Source organism: Tetrahymena thermophila (assembly GCF_000189635.1).
Source record: "Tetrahymena thermophila SB210 genomic scaffold scf_8254814, whole genome shotgun sequence".
In the NCBI taxonomy this organism is placed as follows: Eukaryota; Ciliophora; class Oligohymenophorea; order Hymenostomatida; family Tetrahymenidae; genus Tetrahymena; species Tetrahymena thermophila.
Genome location: NW_002476570.1, coordinates 321,845 through 340,834, shown reverse-complemented (window position 1 = coordinate 340,834; position 18,990 = coordinate 321,845). Strand labels below are relative to the sequence as shown.

The following is an 18,990-nucleotide window of genomic DNA, read 5'->3' as shown; positions in this document are numbered from 1 at the left end:
ATAGCTACCTACAAAGTTTTTTTTAATCATATGTTTAATTTATTTTCTCATAATATTTATTTAAAAAAATTAGAATTAAATATATCTATTACATCTAAATATTCATTAAAAAATTGATGAGAATTAGAGAAGAAAATTTATTTTTTTATCAATTAATTATACTACTAATTTTATAAAAAATATATTTTTAGAAAGTATTTGTTTTTGAAAATTAATATTTGAGATAAAATATATATAACAGGTATTTCTTTTTTCAATTATATCTTCAAATCTTTTTAATACTTCATTTTTTAAAATGTTGACCTTTATTAATATTTAAAGGTTTAAAGTGTATTTATAATAGATTTTATTTATTTTATTAAATGTAATAAAATAGAAAAATAAGAATTAAAATTATTGCTCTGCTTCTAAATATTTAAAAAATTGAAGGAATAGAATTATCATATAAATTACATTTAATTACTAATTTAATCAACAAATATGATTGCTTAATCTTTTCTTTGTAGTTATTACTATAAAAAACATTTTATGAAGTATATAATCTATTTTTCGTTTAAAAAAATTTACTTTTATTTATTAATAATAGTAACTCAATTTAACTTTTTAGATATGTTAAGGAGCAATCTATACATAATTTGGGGTGAAATTATCTTTAATTAATTAGAATTTAATAGGTCTATATAGACTATAAAAAAATTTAAATTAAAATTAAGCTAATCATGAAAAGGCTTAAATATACTATTTCTTTAAAAATAATAAAGATATCTCAATTAACATATATATATATTATATAAATGTATTTTGTGTTTGATTAAATGAAGTGTATGGAGATTCAAACATAATCGATAAAGCTTTTGTATTGGTTTATTGCTTTTTGCAGTAAAGATAACTCTAATAATGAATAAAAATATTACTTAAGGTTAATACTTATTAAGTTAGATATATATCATATATTACAGAATAAATTAGAAAAATTAATTTTTTAAATTTAAATTAAAATAAAATAAAATATAAGAGACATATTGAATGTTAAAGTTAAATTATTACAATAAAATAAAACTATGTAATTATTTAAATATTGTACATTTTGAATTTTAAAAATTTTTAGAAGAAGTAAATTATTAGAATTATAGACGACTAAGTAATCAATGATATAGCTGTATTATTTATTGTGTATGTAATTAAATATTATTTTGATAGATTATATTTACTGTTATTTGATGTTAACTAAAATTTTTATGCTTATTAAATGTAATTAAAGCTAAAAATAATATTTAATTTATGGAAAGTTTAGTAATTGCCTAAATTTTATATCATTTATTGATATCAACTAGATTCAATTTATTGAAAAAAAATAATCTTTTAAAAGATGTAAAAATTGATGAAATAAAAACTAAAAAGCTATTTCAATTTTTTATGGAAAAATTTTAAAGTATGTTTTATTCTATCATAGGATTATTTTTAAATTATATAAATTGTTAATTTAAGTAGATTATTTTAATCAAAAAATGTTTATTTTTAGCAAATTTATTTACTTGTGTGTTTTTTTTAATTTACTAAATGTATTTTTAGAAATCATATTTTGACATGTTAGAGTTAATAAAAGTTTCTTGCTTTTTGGTTTAAGCTAGTTTCTTTAAAAGATACTTAATTCGTATTCGTTAATTTAACTATCTTCTAGAGTCAATTCAGATTATGTTATAAAACTAATTAAGAGTTCTTAATCAAGACAAACATTATTCTTACCATTCAAATTTTTAATTATCAGTAACAAGAAATTCAAAATATATCATATCAAATTAGTTTTCATATTTGGCGAATAATTTTTTATAATATTTTGATATAATTAATTTTAGTTCCTATATTTTCCATTTTTATAAATACATATTTATTACTTTTTAGAATTTAAATAATTTATCTCTTGACTGCCAATTTAAATAGCAGTAAGAAACAAATAAAAGCATAATTCACATCAAATAAATATAAATAAAATATAAACATAATTAATAATTTTATATTACCCTGAAATTCATTTTATGAATTGTATGTATCATATTTAAAGTCTGTTATTATTTTTTACTCTAAATACTTTGTAATTAAACATTTTAGAAGCAAGAATATGATCTATTGTATCTAAAAAAAATTATTTAATCTTGAATTTAAAAAAACTATTTTACCTTTTTAAATATATTGAGGAAGGAGCTCGATTGTAGCTTAATTTGATGATTTAGATTTATACGATTTTATTTTTTAATAAATGAAAAATAAAATTTAAATTGTACATTAAATAATAGCAAATAATTAGACAAAAATTATTGTAATCATTATAAATAGAAGGTAAGAAGCATCATTATTTTAAAATATATTTTTACTGTAAAATGAATGAAGAAGAAAGCAAGAAGATATTAGAAATTCTATAACTATGGCTTCTAGATTGGCTAGTAAGCTATGAAAGGGCTTTAAGTATAAGATTATAATTATTATGAATAGAGAAATACCACTAAGTATTTAATATTAATATCCATATTAACTGAACAATGCAAACACTAAAGCATTTATAATTCTTTTTACTTCTAAGATAGCTTTTAAAATAAGATATTATTCTCTTGTTTAAAATGAAATGTATGGATATTTATATATTAAAGATAAATTCAATGTATTCTTTTATTGTGATGTAATTAAAAAATTGCCTTTATAATCCAAATAGATCTTTCTAAAAACAATTATTTATAGAATTAGCTAAACTAATGATGCAATTACAAGCAAAACAAGCGTTGATTTATAAATATTTTTAATTTCTTTTATTATTAGCTAAAGAATTAATGCTATATTTATTGTCGATGTTAATCTATTACAGCTAAACAGTATTTCTTTGTCAAAGTACTTTAGTTTTTGGTATTTCAAAAAATATTAGATAAAAAAAATTGAAAGAGCAGCGACTTAAAATATTAATAAAATTACTATTTAATTGCATTCTTAAATTATTTATGAATTGCTTTCATCAACTATTGATATAGGTATAGCAGTAACCAAACTTAAATACTAAAATTATTTCATCGTTTAGGCATAGTTTAGTGACATACTTAGAGTATTATCATAACTTATAAAAATTAATTATTATATTAAATAAAAATTCAAATTTGCTTTCCTAAATTAACTGGAAAACACCAAGGTGGATTGAGTGATTAAAAATATTATAAAAATAGTTTATAATATCCAAAGATAGTTTTATTAAAAGTCAAAAGCTGTCTAACACTCAGCATCCCCTTTATCAAATTTACCACTTTTACAATTGCATGTTTGCTATTAGATATCATAAACTCTTGTTTATGAGCTACAAGTTAGGCAATTAGATTACCCACTTCCGTTGCATTAACCACAACTATAATGGCAAATATTTTAGTTTGGATTAATTGGCAAATTTCCATTAGTATTAGAATTTACTTCATCTTAAAAGAGAAGGCATGTTGATTTATTTGAGCATATTATACACTAAGGTTAGCAGTCATTATTACATTAATTTTGGGAGTCTGTATATTTCGATTTTCCACAATAGCTACAAATCAATTTATTATAATTGTAATATCCATCTTGACATTATTCACAAGTATTTTAAAATTTGGATGAGACTTTACAGAAATGAATGTTATTTTAAAAGCATGATTATAATTCAGTTGAATAATACTATTAAGGGTTAGAGCAGTAGCATTTACCTGTTGCTTAATCTAATAAAAATTACGTTTAACACATTTCCAATTAATTTAAACTCTTACAACATTGAATACACTTTTAATTGTAAAGAAACAAACCTTAAGGACAACTTAAGCATTATGTAGAGGAATTTTAACAAGTTAGGCAGCTTGGATCACAGTTGCTACATACTTAAGTAGTTTAAAATTGAACTGCATATTAACCATCTTAACACTTTGAAACACATTTTTTTAAATCGTTTGAATTTATTTCATTAAAGCTAGATTTGCAGTCTATCATTTAATGCTAAAAGAATAGAGCTTTTGAAGAATATAAAATACTCGAACTCCATGTATTTACTTAAAAATAATATTAATTATTTAAAAAAAAAAAGTGATTATATTCCAATCTTAAAGCCGCTTATTAAGACAAGTCAAATTATTATAGTCCTAAAAATGATGTGATTGAATTTCCTATAAAAGACGAATCAAGATTTATTTAAAAATTATAATTTGATGTGATTGATTATGTTGTCTATTCTTATTAAATATTATTAATCATAGAGTAATCATCTGCTTACCAGATATAATATTCTATGCAATTTATATAAATTATTTTAAGATTTACTGATAAATCAGGAGCTTCTATTTATATTTAGTAAAAGTTGTTTGATGAGTCAACTTATGTTGCAGTAGCTAAATTTCGATGTGAATAATTAGTATCGGTGCTTGGTGGAGTTGAGTAAATTGAGTCAAATCCTGTTATTGCACATTAAACTCCTCTTTAGTAGCCTAATTTCTATGGAATTTTAAATTAATATTACTTATTGTTTTATGTTTAAATATCAGAGAGCTGATTAAGTGTAAGAATATAATTTTATATTTAAACATCTTGATCTACTGTTGCAAAGTATGATATTTTGATTCCGAATATGCATGTTTCTCCATATTTATTTAATTAAATGGAGACTTGATTTTAATTAACACTTTTTACTGTAAAATTGAAGGCATTTCTTAAAGTAGTTGTACCTAAATCAAAGAAGAGAATTCCAATAAATATTTATGGAACACTATTGAATTATTAAGAGAAGTTATTGGATAAATTAGCAGTTTAGTCAACTTTCCCACAATATTAAGTAGAACCGTAACGAGCAAATTCCATTACATCAGACTAGGAAGAATTAGATTATATGTATTTTTAAGTGAATATCTATTATAAAAGCAAATTTAAAGTAATGGAGAAGATTAAAATTTTCTTCATTTTAAAGCAATTCTAAATAAAATTTCTTCTTAAATTGTTCTTTTATTTTTTATTATTTTGTAAATAAGAAATTAAATTTTTCAAGAAAATTAATTCAATTTCAATATAATTGATCTATCAAAAGTGGTATTATACCATTGAATTAATTGTAACCAATTTAGTTATTTTTAAATAAATTTACAATTCTTTTTCAACTAAAATGATTATTTTTATTTAAATATAACAATATATAAATTTTCTCAAATTAAAAAGTTTTTCATCAGAAAAAAATATAAAATCATTTTAAAATAACAAAATGAAGTCTCTTAACCTGATTTTAAGTTTTTAGAGGGGCATATGTAATAAAAGATTTCTAATCTTTTTGTCTCATAAAATTATAAAAATAATCTAATAATCCTTAAATCATAAAATACCTTATCTTAAATAAAATCAAATTGAAGTTGGACCATAGAATTGTTTAATTTATAGTAAGCTTCTAACGTGATTTACTTATCTAATAATCCCCACCTTTAATTAGGCAATTTAAAGTAATAGTTAGTGGAAAAAAAAATTATTATGTCTAGATTTGATAATTAAATGAAAGAGTAAATTATTAGATAAGAGTATTCTTTTATATATATTAAATTATTTATTTTTATTTATATTATAGTCAAATATACAGAAATCAATAGTTAATACTAAATATAATAAAATAAAATATTTATTTTATAATATTAAAAAAGCTAAAGATATATTTATTTTAGAAAATCAAGAAATATAATGAATAATGATAAAATATTCTACTTGCAAATAAATTTAATTCGATTAAAAAAATAATTAGGATAATGTCAATTTCTTATGGAAAAAAAAATTAAAAAAATATTTTATTCTATCAAATATTATTTGTAAATTATATAAATTATTAATTTGAGTAGATTATTTTAACCAAAAAAATGTTTATCTGTAACAAATTTATTTACTTGTGTGTTTTGTTTTATTTTCTAAATGTATTTTAAGAAATCATATTTTTACATGTTAAAATTAATAAAAATTTGATTATATATAATTTAAACTAGTTATTTAAAAAATATTTTATTCTAATTCATTTATTTAACTATCTTCCTGAGTTAATTTAGCTTATGTTATAAATAAACTAATTAAGAGTTCTTAATCAAGAATTACAACATTATTTTTACTTTTCAAATTTTTAATTATCAGTAATAAGAAATTCAAAATATCTAATATCAAATCTAAAAAAGTATTCATAATAGGCTACTAAATTTTTATTATATTTTGATATAATTCTCTGTAACCATTATATTTTCCATGTTTAAATACATATTTATTACTTTTAATAATGTAAATAATTATTCACAAATGACTGCCAATTTAAATAGTTGTAAGAAACAATGAAAAATAGTATTTGCAATAAATATATTATAAACATAATTAATATGTCTTATTTAGGCCTTGAAATTCATTTTCTGAATTATATGTATCATATTTAAACTTTATTATTATTTTTTACTCTAAATACTTTGTAATTAAACATTTTAGAAGCAAGAATATTATCTATTTTATCTATAAAAAAAATTATTTAATCTTAAATTTAAATACAATTATATTACCTTTTTAAATATATTAAGGAAGGAGCTCGATTGTAGTTGAATTAGATGATTTAGATTTATGTGATTTTATTTTTTAATAAATAAAAAAGAAAACTTAAATTGAACATTAAATAATAGCAAACAATTAAATAACGATTATTGTAATCATTATAAATAGAAGGTAAGAAGCATCATTATTTTAGAATATATTTTTACTGTAAAATGAATGAAGAACAAAGCAAGAAGATATTAGAAATTCTATAACTATGGTTTCTAGATTCGCTAATAAGCTATAAAAAGGTTTTAAGTATATGATTATAATTATTATGAATAGAGAAATACCACTTAGTATTTAATATTAATATCCATTTTAACTGAACAATGCAAACACTAAACCATTTATCATTCTTTTTACTTCTAAGATAGCATTTAAAATAAGATATTGTTCTCTGGTTTAAAATGAGATATATGGATATTTAAATATCAAATTTTAATTAAATGAATTATTTTATTGTGATGTAATTTAAAAATTGGCTTTATAATCCAAATAGATTTTTCTAAAAACCAATATTTATAAAATTAGCTAAATTAATGATGCTATTATGAGCAAAACAAGTGTTGATTTATAAATATCTTTTATCTCATTTATTAATAGCTAAAGAATTAATGCTATATTCATGGTAGATGTTAATCTATTACAGCTAAACAGTATTTCATTGCCAAAGTACTTTAGTTTTTCATATTACAAAAAATTTTAGATAAAAAAGGCTGAAAGAGCTGCAACCTAAAATATTAATAAAATTACTATTTAGCTGCATTTTTAAGTAATTTATGAATTGCTTTCATTAACTAATGAAATAGGTATAAAAGTAACCAAACTTAAATACTAAAATTATTTCATCGTTTAAGCGTAGTTTAGTGACATACTTAGTGTTTTATCATAACTTATAAAAATTAATTATTGTATTAAATAAAAATTCAAATTTGCTTTCCTAAATTAACTGGAAAATACTAAGGATGATTAGGTTATTAAAAATGTTACAAATATAGTTTATAATATCCATAGATAGTTTTATTAAAAGTCAAAAGCTGCCTAACATTCAGCATCCCCTTTATCAAAGCTACCATTTTTACAATTACATGTTTACTATTAGATATCATAAACTCTTGTTTATGAGCTACAAGTTAGGCAATTTGATTACCCACTTCCGTTGCACAAACCACAACTATAATGGCAAATATTTTAATTTGGATTAATTGGCAAATTTCCATTAGTATTAGAATTTACTTCATCTTAAAAGAGAAGGCATGTTGATTTATTTGAGCATATTATACACTAAGGTTAGCAGTCATTATTACATTAATTTAGAGAGTCTGTATATTTAGATTTTCCACAATAGCTACAAATCAATTTATTATAATTGTAATATCCATCTTGACATTATTCACAAGTATTTTAAAACTTGGATGAGACTTTACAGAAATGAATATTATTTTAAAAGCATGATTATAATTCAGTTGAATAATACTATTAAGGGTTAGAGCAGTAGCATTTACCTGTTGCTTAGTCTAATAATAGTTAATCTTAACACATTTCACATTAGTTTAAACTCTTACTACATTGAATACATCCACTAATTTAGCAAGCTTCACATTATTAAGAAACAGAACTATAACCATATCCTTGTTAACAAAGACAAGAAGAACCAACTAATTAATATCCCAACTAGCAAGACGAGCATTGATCTAATTATTATCCAAAACATTAACTACAAGCAGGATGACAGTTTTAACAAAATTTTTAAATACCATTATTTACACTACAATAGGTATTTTGAGGTTATTAATAAAGACACTTTCCAAAATAAAAGAAATTTTATGGATTTGAACACTATGTACAATTTAAATTTAAATCGCATCCATTGCATGAGTCAGGACATTTTTGACATATCTTTTATAAATTGCAGTATGTGTTTGGTGGCTATATATTAGAACAAACTCCATTTAAAAAATATAAACTTTAATTAATACAACTTATGCAAATTTATAATGTATTATCGCAAAAATTACATTAGTATGATCTTTAACAATCTTAGCATATTTAATTTTGATCGCAATAAGTACCTTATGGTTGAATTGAATAACACTTTTAATTGTAAAGAAACAAACCTTAAGGACAACTTAGGCATTATGTAGAAGAATTTTAACAAGTTAAACAGCTTGTATCGCAGTTGCTACAGGACTAAGTAGAGGGATCTACAAATTAATTTGATTAGCAAGAAGTACATACGTTTAAACTTGAGCAAGTTTTACAAATTGGATTGCAAGGAGAACACACGAAAGTAGTTTAAAAGTTTGCTGCATATTAACCATCTAAACACCTTGAAACACATTATTTTAAATCGTTTGAATTTATTTTATTGAAGCTAGATTTGCAGTCTATCATTTAATGTTAAAAGAATAGAGCTGTTGAAGAATAAATAATACTCCCTTCCCATGTTTTTACTTAAAATGAGTATAAATTACTTTAAAAATTAAAGTTTTGATATTCTAATCTTAAAGCTTGATATTATGTCAGGTCAAATTATTATATTCCTAAAAATGATGTGATAGAATTTCCTGTAAAAGACGGATCAATATTTATTTTAAGATTATAATTAGATGTAATATATTATGTTGTTTACACTTATTAAATGTTATTTATCATTGAGTAGTCTCCTGTTTACCCTATATAATATTCCATGCAATTTATATAAATTATTTTAAGATTTACTGATAAATCAGGAGCTTGTATTTAAATATAGTAAAAGTTGTTTGATGAATCAACTTATGTTGTAGTAGATAATTTTCCATGTGAATAAGAAGTATCGCTACTTGGTGAAATTTAGTAAGTTGAGTCAAATCCTGTTATAGCACATTAAACTCCTCTTTAATAGGCTAATTTCTAAGGAATTGTAAATTAATATTACTTATTGTTTTATGTTTAAATATCAGAGAGCTGATTAAATGTAAGAATATAATTTTATATTTTAACATCTTGATCTACTGTTGCAAAGTATTATATTTTCATTCCAAATAAGCATGTTTCTCCATATTTATTGAATTAAATGGAGACTTGATTTTAATTAACACTTTTTACTGTAAAATTGAAAGCATCTCTTAAAATACCTGTACCTAAATCAAAGAAGATAATTCCAATAAATATTTATGGAACACTATTGAATTATTAAGAGAAGTTATTGGATAAATTAGCAGTTTCGTCAACTTTCTAACAATATATAGCAGAACCGTAACGAGCAAATTCCATTACACCAGATTAAGAAGAACTAGATTATATGTAATATTAAGTGTATGTCTATTATAATAGCAAATTTAAAACTATGGAGAAGATTAAAATTTTCTTCATTTGAAAGCAATTCTAAATAAATTTCTACTTTTATTGTTTTTTTATTTTTATTATTTTGTAAATAAGAAATCAAATTTTTCAAGAAAATTAATTCAATTTCAATATCATTGATTTTCAAAAGTGGCATTATATCATTGAATTTAGTGTAACAAATTTAGTTATTTTTAAAAAAATTTACGATTCTATTTCAACTCAAATGGTTATTTTTATTTAAATATAATAATATATACATTTTCCTCAAATTAAAAAGTTTACTCATTTTAAAATAACAAAATGTAGTCTCCTTCCTTAATTTTAAATTTTTATAGAGGTATTTGTAATAAAAGATTACTTAAAATTTGTCTCATAAAATTATAAAATAATCTAATTAATCCTTACTTAGATCACAACATATCTAATCTTAAATAAAAGCAAATTGAAGTTGGACCATAGATTTGTCTAATTTAAAATAAGATTCTAATGTGATTTATTTACCTAATATTTTCCCCCATTTAATTAAACAATTTATAGTATGAGTTAGTGGAGAAAAAAAAGAAAAAGAATATTGATAATTAAATGAAAGAGAAAATTATTAGATTAGAGTATTATTTTATTTATATCTAAATATCAAATTTATATTGTTGTTAAATATACAGAAATCAATGTTAATACTTAAGATAATAAACATAATATAATCGAATAAAATATGTATTTTATAATTTAAATAAGCTAAGGATATTTTTATTTTAGAAAATCAAGAAATTAAAATTAATTAATACAATAATGAATAAAATAAAATATTATTTTTACAAATAAATTTATTTCTATGAAAAAAATAATTAGGATAATATTTTTATTTTTATCTTTTATAAAATTTTTAACTTAAATTTGAATGAATGAATATTCTTTTTTCTAAAAAAAAATTTAGAAATTCTAAACAATCACTACAGAAAATAATTTATTTTTGAAATTATAATAAATTAAATTATTAATTAATTAATTATAATTCTATTATGAAATATCAAAATCATATTTTTTAATTAATAACTATAAAATCTATTTCATAATAAGTGGTAACCAAACCACGAAATTTAACTATGGTATCTTGCTATAAATAGAAAAAGATATTTTTGATATAAAAAGAAATAGTAATAAAAATTTAGCTAGAAAATTATTATTTAACAGAGATGAAATGCAATTAAATGAAGTTATTGAATTACTTTTAAAATTTATTTTACAGTTAAATATATATGGATTAACAAATAATTTCTAAAAACATTTTAAATTGAAAAAAACTATTTTTCCTTTAAAAAAATGTAATGTTATTTATTAATAATTATAACTCAATTTACCTTTTTAGATAATTTAAGGAGTAAATTATACATAATTTGTGGTGAAAGTATCTTTAATTAATTAGAATTTAACAGCTCTATAGACAATAAAAAAATTTAAACTAAAAATTAGACTAATTGTGAAGAGGATACCAGCTCTTTTACAGCAACTTTTTAGTTAACTAGATTGCTTTAAAGTGGCTTAAATATACTATTTGTTTAATAAATAATAAAGATATATCAATTAGCATTATATATGATATAAATAGAATTCTAATTATTCTTTTTATCTCAAATAAAGTTAAAATTATGAAGGCAATTTGTGTTCGATTAAACTTAGTATATGGAGAGCTTTTTGCATGAAAAATAACTCAAATAATCAATAAAAATTTTTCTTAATTTTAACACTTATAAAGTAAGATATAGATCATATATTACAGAATAAATTAGAAAAATTAATATTTTTAAATTTGTTTGCAAAAAGTTGAAATATAAGTGACATATTGATTGTTATAGTTAAATTGTTACAATAAAATAAAACTACTTATTTAAATATTGTATACTTTGAATTTAAAAAAATTCTAGAAGAAGTAAATTATTAGAGTTATAAACTAAGTAATTAATGATATAGCTGTATTATTTATTACATATGTAATTAAAGAAATATAATTTTAATAGAATATCTATATATGTATTAGTCTTTTGATGTTTAACTAAAAATAAATAATTAATTAAGAGTAATTAAAGCTAAAAATAGTATTTAATTTATGGAAAGCTAAGTAATTACATAAATTTTATATCTCTATTTATATCAGCTAGATAGATTCGATTTATTGAAAAAAAATATTCTTTTAAAAGAAGGAAAAGTTGTAAAAATTTAAAAAGCTTTATCAATTTCTTATGGAAAAAATTGTAAGAATTTTATATTCTATCAAAGGATATATTATTTTACTTCATATAATAATCTAATCAGTAGTTTTTGTAAATTATATAAATTATTAATTTAAGTAGATTATTTTAATCAAAAAAATGTTTATCTGTAACAAATTTATTTACTTGTGTGTTTTGTTTAATTTACTAAATGTATTTTAACAAATCATATTTTAACATGCTAGAATTATTAAAAATTTGATTTTTATGATTTAAGCTAGTTTATTTAAAAAATACACAATTCATATTCATTTATTTAAGTATGTTCTTAAGTCAATAAGCTTATGTTATAAATAAACTAATTAAGAGTTTTTAATCAAGACAAACATTATTTTTACTTTTCAAATTTTTAATTATCAGTAACAAGAAATTCAAAATATCTAATATCAAATCTAAAAAAGTATTCATAATTTGCAATTAAATTTTTATTATATTTTGATATAATTCATTGTAACTATTATATATTTCATGTTTAAAAACATATTTATTACTTTGGTAATTTAAATAATTTTTCACAATTGATTGCTAAGTTAAATAGTAGTAAGAAACAAAGAAAAGTAGTATTTGCAATAAATATATTATAAAAATAATTAATCTATTTTATATAGGTCTTGAAATTCATTTTATGAATTGTATGTATCATATTTAAACTATTTTATTATTTTTTACTCTAAATACTTTGTAATTAAACATTTTAGAAGCAAGAATATTATCTATTTTATCTATAAAAAAAATTATTTAATCTTAAATTTAAATACAATTATTTTACCTTTTTAAATATATTGAGGAAGGAGCTCGATTGTAGTTGAATTAGATGACTAAAATTTATATGATTTTATTTTTTAATAAATGAAAAAGAAAACTTAAATTGCGCATTAAATAATAGCAAATAATTAGATAACGATTATTATAATCATTATAATAAGAAGGTAAGGAGTACCATTATTTTAATATATATTTTTACTGTAAAATTAATGAAGGATAAAGCAAGAAGATATTAGAAATTCTATAATTATGGCTTCTAGATTAGCTAATAAGCTATTAAAAGGTTTTAAGTATATGATTATAATTATAATGAATAGAGAAATACCACTGAGTATTTAATATTCATATCCATTTTAACTAAACAATGCAAACATTAAACCATTTATGATTCTTTTTACTTCTAAGATAGCATTTAAAATAAGATATTGATCTCTAGTTTAAAATGAAATATATGGATATTTAAATATTAAAGATAAATTCTATCCATTATTTTATGGTGACGTGATTTAAAAATTGGCTTGATAATCCAAATAGATTTTTCTAAAAACCAATATTTATAAAATTAGCTAAATTAATGATGCTATTATGAGCAAAACAAGTGTTGATTTATAAATATCTTTTATTTCTTTTATTAATAGCTAAAGAATTAATGCTATATTCATGGTAGATGTTAATCTGTTACAGCTAAACAGCATTTCTTTGTAAAAGTACTTTAGTTTTTGGTTTTTCAAAAAATTTTAGATAAAAAAGGCTGAAAGAACTGCAACCTAAAATATTAATAAAATTAATATTTAGTTGCATTTTTAAGTAATTTATGAATTGCTTTCATTAACTAATGAAATAGGTATAAAAGTAACCAAACTTAAATACTAAAATTATTTCATCGTTTAAGCGTAGTTTAGTGACATACTTAGTGTTTTATCATAACTTATAAAAATTAATTATTGTATTAAATTAAAATTCAAATTTGCTTTCCTAAATTAACTGAAAAATACTAAGGATGATTAGGTGATTAAAAATGTTACAAATATAGTTTATAATATCCATAGATAGTTTTATTAAAAGTCAAAAGCTGCCTAACATTCAGCATCCCCTTTATCAAAGCTACCATTTTTACAATTACATGTTTACTATTAGATATCATAAACTCTTGTTTATGAGCTACAAGTTAGGCAATTTGATTACCCACTTCCGTTGCACAAACCACAACTATAATGGCAAATATTTTAGTTTGGATTAATTGGTAAATTTCCATTAGTATTAGAATTTACTTCATCTTAAAAGAGAAGGCATGTTGATTTATTTGAGCATATTATACACTAAGGTTAGCAGTCATTATTACATTAATTTTGAGAGTCTGTATATTTCGATTTTCCACAATAGCTACAAAGCAATTTATTAAAATTGTAATATCCATCTAGACATTATTCACAAGTATTTTAAAACTTGGATGAGACTTTACAGAAATGAATATTATTTTAAAAGCATGATTATAATTTAGTTTAATAATACTATTAAGGGTTTGAGCAGTAGCATTTACCTGTTGCTTAGTCTAATAATAGTTAATCTTAACAAATTTCACATTAGTTTAAGCTCTTACTACATTGAATACATCCACTAATTTAGCAAGCTTCACATTATTAAGAAACAGAACTATAACCATATCCTTGTTAACAAAGACAAGAAGAACCAACTAATTAATATCCCAACTAGCAAGCCGAGCATTGATCTAATTATTATCCAAAACATTAACTACAAGCAGGATGACAGTTTTAGCAAAATTTTTAAAAACCAAAATTTACACTACAATAGGTATTTTGAGGTTATTACTAAAGACACTTTCCAAAATAAAAGAAATTTTATGGATTCGCACACTATGTACAATTTAAATTTAAATCGCATCCATTGCATGAGTCAGGACATTTTTGGCATATCTTTTATAAATTGCAGTATGTGTTTGGTGGCTATATATTAGAACAAACTCCATTTAAAAAATATAAACTTTAATTAATACAACTTATGCAAATTTATAATGTATTATCACAGAATTTGCATTGGTATGATCTTTAACAATCTTAGCATATTTAATTTTGATCGCAATAAGTGCCTTATGGTTGAATTGAATAACACTTTTAATTGTAAAGAAACAAACCTTAAGGACAACTTAAGCATTATGTAGAAGAATTTTAACAAGTTAAACAGCTTGTATCGCAGTTGCTACAGGACTAAGTAGAGGGATCTACAAATTAATTTGATTAGCAAGAAGTACATACATTTAAACTTGAGCAAGTTTTACAAATTGGATTGCAAGGAGAACACACTTAAGTAGTTTAAAAGTTAGCTGCATATTAACCATCTAAACACCTTGAAACACATTATTTTAAATCGTTTGAATTTATTTTATTGAAGCTAGTTTAGCAATCTATCATTTAATGTTAAAAGAATAGAGCGGTTGAAGAATATAAAATACTAAAATACCATGTAATCACTTAAAAAGATAATTAATTAATTTAAAAATTAAAGTTTTGATATTCTAATCTTAAAGCTTTATATTAGGACAAGTCAAATTATTAGAGTCCTAAAAATGATGTGATTGTATTTCCTGTAAAAGACGGATCAAGATTTATTTAAAAATTTTAATTTGTAGTGATTTATTATGTTGTTTACACTTATTAAATGTTATGAATCATTGAGTAATCTCCTGCTTAATCGATATAATATTCTATGCAATTTATATAAATTATTTTAAGATTTACTGATAAATCAGGAGCTTCTATTTATATTTAGTAAAAGTTGTTTGATGAATCAACTTATGTTGCAGTAGCTAAATTTCGATGTAAATAAGAAATATCGCTACTTGGTGAAATTTAGTAAGTTGAGTCAAATCCTGTTATAGCACATTAAACTCCTCTTTAATAGGCTAATTTCTAAGGAATTGTAAATTAATATTACTTATTGTTTTATGTTTAAATATCAGAGAGCTGATTAAATGTAAGAATATAATTTTATATTTAAACATCTTGATCTACTGTTGCAAAGTATGATATTTTCATTCCAAATATGCATGTTCCTCCATATTTATTTAATTAAATTGATACTTGATTTTAATTAACACTTATTACTGTAAAATTGAAGGCATTTCTTAAAGTGGTTGTATCTAAATCAAAGAAGATAACTCCAATAAATATTTAAGGAACGCTATTGAATTATTAAGAAAATTTATTGGATAAATTAGCGGTTTAGTCAACTTAAGCACAATAATTATTAGATTAGAAACGAGCGAATTCCATAACACCAGACTAAGAAGAACTAGATTATATATATTTTTAAGTGAATGTGTATTATAAAAGTAAATTTAAAACTATGGAGAAGATTAAAATTTTCTTCATTTGAAAGCAATTCTAAATATATTTCTTCTTGAATTGTTTTTTATTTTTTTTATTTTGTAAATTAGAAATCAAATTTTTCAAGAAAATAAATTCAATTTCAAAATAATTGATTTTCAAAAGTATAAATAAATCATTGAATTCAATGTAACAAATTTAATTATTTTTTAAAAAATTTATGATTCTCATCTCAAATGATTATTTTTATTTAAGTATAATCATAGATATATTTTTTAAAATTAAATATTTTTCATTCGAAAAAAATAAAAACTCATTTTAAAATAATAAAATGAAGTCGCTTAACTTAATTTTAAATTTTTAGAGAGGTATTTGTAATAAAAATAACTTAGCATTTCTTATCTTCTTGTCTTATAAAAGCATATAAATAATCTTATTAAATCCTTATGTTATAGCTTACATAATCTTGAATAAAAGCAAATTGAAGTTGGACCATAGATTTATTTAATTTATAGTAAGCTTCTAATGTGATTTACTTACCTAATATTTCCCCCCATTTAATTACACAATTAAGAGTATGAGTTAGTGGAAAAAAAAAATTATAAATATAGATTTGATAATTAAATAGAAGAATAAATTATTATATCTGAGTATTCTTTTATATATTTCTAATTATTTCATTTAATTTATATTATTGTTACATCTACAGAAATAAATTTTTAATACTAAAAATAATAAACATAATATAATCAAATAAAATATGTATTTTATAATTCAAATAAGCTAAGGATAATTTTTTTTAGAATATCAAGAGATTAAAAATAATTAATACTATAATGATAACGATAAAATATTCTATTTGCAAATAAATGAAATTCAATGAAAAGGATAATTAGGAAAATATTTTTATTTTTACCTTTAATAAAATTTTTAACTTAAAAATTGAATTATTGAATAATATTATTTTTTTGAAATTAATTATTTTAAATTTTCTTTTTTTATTTTAGATTACTTTCGAATGTATTTTAAACTAATAATTTATCATTGAAGCTTTAATAAGTATTATTAAGATTTATTTTAATTTTTACTTTATAAAATTATAAAAAGGTGAAAATTATTAAAATTAAATAAACGAATTTTGCTTTTATTAATTTAACTATTAAATTCTTAAACACTGAATTTATAATTTTAAAATGATAAAAATATAAATTCATATTTTAGAAATTAAAAAATCTGTAATTAATATAATAAATTAAGTAATTAAATTTTAAAACACTAGTGCATATTTGAAATATTTAATTTTTTTTTTCTAAAATATTAATTAAAACATAAATTAAATTAAACATAATTTAAATTCAAATATATCAATAATAACTCATTTTTTTACTTGAAAAAGCATATTATCTTCTTACTAAATAAGGATTTCTTGAGTTTTAATTGTTACTTAAAATTAAGTTTATTTTAGTAAAATAATGAGTAAATAAAAATATATTACCTTTACTAATCAGCTAGAGGATCTTTTGATTGATTAAATTTAGCATATTATTTTTATTATTTGGTAATGATTTATATTTTTTGTATATTATTATTACAAGGATTATATTTAAAAAACATTAAATCGATATTATGATTAGAAAGAAAAATATTATTAAAAAGATAGATTAAATCAAATTCCGGCTCGTCGTTTAGCTGAAATAGGTCACATTTAAATTGATTATCATATTATTCCTCTAAATATTTTGAATTAAAAAGCATAAAAAAACTGATATATATAGGATAATGGAAATGTGAATTCAGTAGAATATAATCCATTTTGTCTAATTAATACGCATTTCTGTATTTAAAAATTTAATAGAAAAATCATAAAGATTGATATAAATTAAAATTATTAATATTATTAATTAAATTCTATTATAAAATTATTTATTTTTATATAAATAATATTCAAAGGCATCAACCATTCAAAAAAATAGTGATCTCAATTCACTAAATTTTTGAATGGCATTTTGCTATAGTATATATAAAACAGAAAATTTAATGTTCAAGTTTAACCATTTGAAGGATATGAAAACTATGAAAATGAAAGAATTTAAACTGGTACTAATCTTATGATGTTAAATAAAATTATTAAATTACTTTTGAGAATTTAAATAATTTTTTATAATTGTCTGCCAATTTAAATAGTAGTAAGAAAAAAATAAAAGTAGTGTTTGCAATAAATAAATTATAGATATAATTAATCTATTTTATATAGGTCTTGAAATTCATTTTATGAATTGTATGTATAGTATCATATTTAATCTCTATTATTATTTTTTATTCTAAATACTTTGTAATAAAACATTTTAGAAGCAAGAATATTATCTATTTTATCTAAAAAAAACATTATTTAATATTAAATTTAAATACAATTATTTTACCTTTTTAAATATATTAAGGAAGGAGCTCGATTGTATTTGAGTTAGATGGCTTAGATTTATGATATTTTATTTTTTAATAAATATAAAAGATAACTTAAATTGTGCTTTAAATAATAGCAAATAATTAGATAACGATTATTGTAATCATTATGACAAGAAGGTAAAGAGTATCGTTATTTTAATATATATTTTTACTGTAATATTAATGAAGAATAAAGCAAGAAGATATTAGAAATTCTATAATTATGGCTTCTAGATTGGCTAATAAGCTTTTAAAAG

General features: G+C 20.3%; 3 protein-coding genes across 3 annotated transcripts; all 3 read right to left on the bottom strand. All coding sequences in view use genetic code 6, as the record gives it.

Annotated features, from left to right (window-relative positions):
- Positions 1 to 2,050: 2,050 nt before the first annotated feature.
- TTHERM_00415820 (H-type lectin domain protein) lies at positions 2,051 to 5,040 on the bottom strand (the record flags this gene model as incomplete). The annotated part of the gene is made up of 2 exons (XM_001007243.2): positions 2,178 to 5,040; positions 2,051 to 2,133 (listed from the first exon to the last, which is right to left on the bottom strand). Exons 1-2 carry the CDS (start codon positions 4,948 to 4,950, stop codon positions 2,051 to 2,053), a joined length of 2,856 nt encoding a protein of 951 aa, XP_001007243.2. The 5' UTR covers positions 4,951 to 5,040.
- A 3,427-nt stretch (positions 5,041 to 8,467) lies between these two features.
- On the bottom strand, positions 8,468 to 9,034 carry TTHERM_000415819 (hypothetical protein; the record flags this gene model as incomplete). The annotated part of the gene is made up of 1 exon (XM_012795417.1): positions 8,468 to 9,034. The coding sequence occupies one exon, from the start codon at positions 9,032 to 9,034 to the stop codon at positions 8,468 to 8,470; it is 567 nt and encodes a 188-aa protein (XP_012650871.1).
- A 3,787-nt stretch (positions 9,035 to 12,821) lies between these two features.
- Positions 12,822 to 16,972, bottom strand: TTHERM_000415818 (H-type lectin domain protein; the record flags this gene model as incomplete). Its single annotated transcript, XM_012795416.1, has 2 exons — positions 12,822 to 12,904; positions 12,952 to 16,972. 2 exons carry the CDS (start codon positions 16,970 to 16,972, stop codon positions 12,822 to 12,824), a joined length of 4,104 nt encoding a protein of 1,367 aa, XP_012650870.1.
- Between the last annotated feature and the right edge of the window lie 2,018 nt (positions 16,973 to 18,990).